At 53.0% G+C, this 5118-nt stretch overlaps 1 protein-coding gene across 1 annotated transcript; it reads left to right on the top strand.

Moving 5' to 3' along the window:
* Window positions 1–3691, top strand: SERTAD1 (SERTA domain containing 1). The gene is given in 2 exon segments (NM_001261264.1): window positions 1–114; window positions 2657–3691. A coding segment is annotated over 1 exon segment (711 nt). The 5' UTR covers window positions 1–114; the 3' UTR covers window positions 3368–3691.
* The last annotated feature ends 1427 nt before the right edge of the window (window positions 3692–5118 follow it).

Here is a 5118-nt window from a genome sequence, read left to right as displayed (position 1 = left end):
CGCGACCCAGGCGCCGGTTGCTGGAGGAGAGCGAGCAAGCGATGCTGCCGCTGCCGTTTCCTGATTGGTTGTGGGTGGCTACCTCTTCGTTCTGATTGGCCGCTAGTGAGCAGGGTATGTAAATGAAGGGGCCTGGGAAGAAAAGGGGTACCAGCGGCCGGGTCCTTCACGGAGTTCGATCCCTGGGTCCGACAGGTGCCCGCCGGGGCTGCCCGGGATCGAGACGCGCGGGCCTCTACGTGCTGTCTGCCCCGGCCGGGCCGGGTGAATCACGCCGCAGTCCGAGAAGGGGGCGGAGGCGCCGGCTCCTTGGCTCCGGCTGCGTGACTCACCCGCCCCCGCCGCCGCCGCTTCGGGAGGAGCCGCCTCCACTGCCGGAAGCGAGCGGAGGCCGGGCGCAGAGAACAGCCCGCCTAGGGTCCTGGCTCTCACGGCGCCGGGAGGCCTGCAGGAATCACAGCCGGGCAGTAGAAGGGGTTCTGGGGTCAGAGGGGCCAGAATCCCCAGGGGAAAGCCGGCCTGGGCACCGCCAGGGGGCGCCGGGACTCGGGGGCGGAGTCGGGGGTGGGGGCGGAATTCCTGCGGTTCCGGACTCCACGGACTGCGGGGAAGGGGACGAAGACCCAGTTTTGAGTAGTGTGGTGGGCCACTCTTAAAATCTTGCTAGGCAGGGTCCCGGAACTGGACTCTAAAGTCTTCCTGGCCCAAAAAAGTAGGTAGCGCCAGGGGTCCAAAACTCCATCCAGCCCTACCCCCGCCACTCCAAGAAAAGAGTGGACCCTCAAACTTATCTCAGTGACTGACCCCGGTGCCGATCACGATTTCTCGACAAGCCCTGTCTATTCTGCCTCCCAAAGAAATCCTGACTCGACCGACTTCCTTCCATACCCACTACCAGCTCCTGCTCCAGGCCATCACTATCGTCAGTCCCAAACCAGTACAGCCTACTAGTGGGTCTCAGATCCCCCCTCTTTTTGCCCCCTACAGTATTCCTCGAAGCAGCCATGGGGGGGATCTTCCGGAAACCTAATCAGCTCACACCCCCATTCCCTCCGTGCTCAAATTCCTTTAATGACTGCCCACCACACTCAGGATAAAATCCAAACTCCCTACTAATGCATATGTGGTTTTCTGTGACCTGGCTTGTGCCCATTCCCCCAGCCTCTGGGCTTTTCTTTGCCTTTTTTTGTTGTTCCCTCCTCCCGGAATGCTTTTCCCAGGGTCTCCCATGGCCGACTTCTCTGGCCTGAGGGCTCCATTCAAATGTCACCTCCTTACAGGAGCCTTCTCTGATCATCTAAAAGGTCTCCAGGACCTTTTAGTGTCTTCCTGTAATTCTCCGTACATTTCCTGTGTTTGCTTATTTATTTACTGTTTGAAACGTCATAGTAGACAATAAGTGTTAAACTATGTGAAACTAGTTTAGTATTTATAATATAACTTACTTAGATATAATTATTTATAACGTTATTATAATATATGAAACAGCTGCTTTTGTAGGGGAAAAAGTTGAATGGTCATTCCACATGGTTCACTGAAGAAATAATAATGTTATCATTAAGTGTACTTATTGGCAGGGCATGGCAGCTCACACTTATAATCCCAGTACTTTGGGAGGCTGAGGCGGGAGGATGGCTTAAGGCAAAGAGTTTGAGACCACCCTGGGTAACATAGTAAGACTTTGTCTCTACAAAAAATAAAAGGGGGGAAAAAAAGAGTGTTTATTGATTGAGGGGGGAGGATCACTTCAGGCCAGGGGGTTTGAGACCAGCCTGGGCAATATAGTGAGACCCCATCTCTTTTTTCAGATTAAAAAGTCTATAAATATACTTAAATACAAAATTTAAAATTTAAGGCCGGGCGCGGTGGCTCATGCCTGTAATCCCAGCACTTTGTGAGGCCGAGATGGGTGGATCATGAGGTCAGGAGATCGAGACCATCCTGGCTAACATGGTGAAACCCCATCTTTACTAAAAATACAAAAATTAGCCGGGCGTGGTGGCGGGCGCCTGTAGTCCCAGCTATGTGGGAGGCTGAGGCAGGAGAATGGGGTGAACCCCGGAGGCGGAGCGTGCAGTGAGCCGAGATCGAGCCACTGCACTCCAGCCTGGGCAACAGAGAGAGAGACTGTCTCAAAAAAAAAAAAAAATTTCTTTTAAAGTCTATAGGCTGGGTGTGGTGGCTCACACCTGTAATCCCAGCACTTTGGGAACCAGAGGTGGGCGGATTACTTAAGGTCCAGGAGGTCGAGACCAGGCTGGCCAACATGGTAAAACCCCGCCCCTACTAAAAATATAAAAATTAGCCAGATATGGTGGCGTGCGCCTGCAATCCTAGCTTTTGGGGAGGCTGAGGCACGAGAAACACTTGAACCCGTGAGGCAGAGGTTGCAATGAGCTGAGATCACGGCATTGCACTCCAGCCTGAGCAACAGAGCGAGACTCTATCTCAAAATAATAATAATAATTTATAAATATACATATGCAATTAAATAAAAATTATCTATATCTTTAAAGTTCCCTAGGAAAAGCTAGACACAGAGAGGTTAAGTGACTTGCCCAAGATCCTACCTGTAGCAACTGTCAGATCCAGGCTTTGAACTGAACATTTGTTTTCTATAACTGACTATAACTCCATAACTCCCTGCCCTCTGCAGATGCTGAGCAAGGGTCTGAAGCGGAAACGGGAGGAGGAGGAGGAGAAGGAACCTCTGGCAGTCGACGCCTGGTGGCTGGATCCTGGCCACGCATCGGTGGCACAGGCACCCCCAGCTGTGGCCTCTAGCTCCCTCTTTGACCTCTCGGTGCTCAAGCTCCACCACAGCCTGCAGCAGAGTGAGCCGGACCTGCGGCACCTGGTGCTGGTGGTGAACACTCTGCGGCGCATCCAGGCGTCCATGGCCCCCGCGGCTGCTCTGCCACCTGTGCCCAGCCCACCTGCTGCCCCCAGTGTGGCCGACAACCTACTGGCAAGCTCAGACGCTGCCCTCTCAGCCTCCATGGCCAGCCTCCTGGAGGACCTCAGCCACATTGAGGGCCTGAGTCAGGCTCCCCAACCCCTAGCAGACGAGGGGCCACCAGGCCGTAGCATCGGGGGAGCTGCGCCCAGCCTGGGTGCCTTGGACCTGCTGGGCCCAGCCACTGGCTGTCTACTGGACGATGGGCTCGAGGGCCTGTTTGAGGATATTGACACCTCTATGTATGACAATGAACTTTGGGCACCAGCCTCTGAGGGCCTCAAACCAGGTCCTGAGGATGGGCCGGGCAAAGAGGAAGCTCCGGAGCTGGACGAGGCCGAACTGGACTACCTCATGGACGTGCTGGTGGGCACACAGGCACTGGAGCGGCCGCCGGGGCCAGGGCGCTGAGCCCTTGTGCTGGGATGGTTTTCTGGTGTCTGAACTGAGCTTGCTGGCTGGACCAACTGTCCTCGAAAAGACACAGCTGGCTTCCCTAGTACAGAGAACAGGGCTTGGGCCACTTTGGAGAGACAGAATCCAGTCCCGGGCAACTTCTCATCCGTCCTCCTGTCTCAGGGCTTGCGGGGGAGCCTGGGATTACCCCCTAGTGATGGAATGACAGGGTCTGGTGGCGGACTGAATCCCCTGGCCCTGGGGTCATAGATTGGGCTGTTCCTTCTCTGATATGGGAAGAGACCCCAATCAGATTTTTCAAATTAAAACCAGTCCTGGGAAATCTCAAATCTGTGTGCTTCTTTGTCTCTGGGCAAATGTGAAGGCGAGATAAAAACATCAAACATTTTATTGGGCGTAGACCATGTACCAGGCACAGTTCTAAGTACTTGACTGTGTTAAGTCATTTAATCCTATAACAGCCCTACAAGATCGGTAGTATTATTATCATCCCCATTTTACAGGTGAGAAAACCGAGACTCCAAGATCATCACTTGAGGTAGGTTTTAAATTATGAACTTACTTTTCTTTTTTTTTTTTGAAATAGGGTCTTGCTCTGTCGCCCAGGTTGAAGTACAGTGGTCCGATCATGGCTCACTACAGCCTCAAACCCCTGGGCTCAAGCAATCCTCCTACCAGGCCACTTTTTTTTTTTTTTTTTTTTGAGACGGAGTCTTGCTCTGTTGCCCAGGCTGGAGTGCAGTGGCTCGATCTCGGCTTACTGCACGCTCCGCCTCCTGGGTTCACCCCATTCTCCTGCCTCAGACTCCCAAGTAGCTGGGACTACAGGTGCCCGCCACCATACCTGGCTAATTTTTTGTATTTTTAGTAGAGACAGGGTTTCAGTAGACCCGGGGTAAGACGATGGTGTTAGCCAGGATAGGATGGTCTCGATCTCCTGAATTCATGATCCGCCCGCCTTGGCCTCCCAAAGTGCTGGGATTACAGGCATGAGCCACGGCTTTTTTTTTTTTTTTTTTTTTTTTGAGACAAAGTCTTACTCTGTCATCCAGGCTGGAATGCAGTGGCGTGACCTTGGCTCACTGCAACCTCCACCTCCTGGGTTTAAACGATTCTCCTGCCTAGGCCTCCCGATTAGCTAGGACCAGCTAATTTTTTATATTTTTTTGTAGAGACAGGGTTTCACCGTGTTAGCCAGGATGGTCTCGATCTCCTGTCTCAGCCTCCCAAAGTGTTGGGATTACAGGCGTGAGCCACCGTACCCGGCCTTTTTTTTCCTTAAATTTTATTTATTTTCCTTGCTAGCAGGAAGTCAAGGCCACTTTTTAAAAATGAAAGCAAGTCCTCGCATGGAATCTACCTGTATTTATTGAGGAGAGAAGGGGAGGTTGCTTTCAGAATGGTCCGGAAATAAAAACACAAAACCTGGATCCTGGACAGATCCTCTCCAAGGAGCCCTGAGAGTGGCTCTCCAGGAAAATGAGGAAGGAAAGGGGGACAACAGCCCATTTTTAAAAACAAAATCCACTCCCAGTCTCAAATCTCTGTTTGGGCAAAGGCTAGGGCCGCTTGGAGGCTGTGTCTGAAATAAAGCCACTAGGCTTGGTAGCTGGACTGCAGAGAGGGCGCTCAGGGCAGGCAGCTGTGCCTTCCTTCTAGAAGAAACCCAGACCCGAGCGAGCTGGGGCCACCTGCCCGTGTGCTGGGCCTGGCTGGAGCGCCGGGTGTCAGCGGCCGCCCCCGCG

This window comes from Macaca mulatta, chromosome 19 (genome assembly GCF_049350105.2).
Source record: "Macaca mulatta isolate MMU2019108-1 chromosome 19, T2T-MMU8v2.0, whole genome shotgun sequence".
NCBI lineage: Eukaryota > Metazoa > Chordata > Mammalia > Primates > Cercopithecidae > Macaca > Macaca mulatta.
Note: the sequence above shows the minus strand (reverse complement) of the source record. Positions and strands in the feature narration are given on the sequence as shown.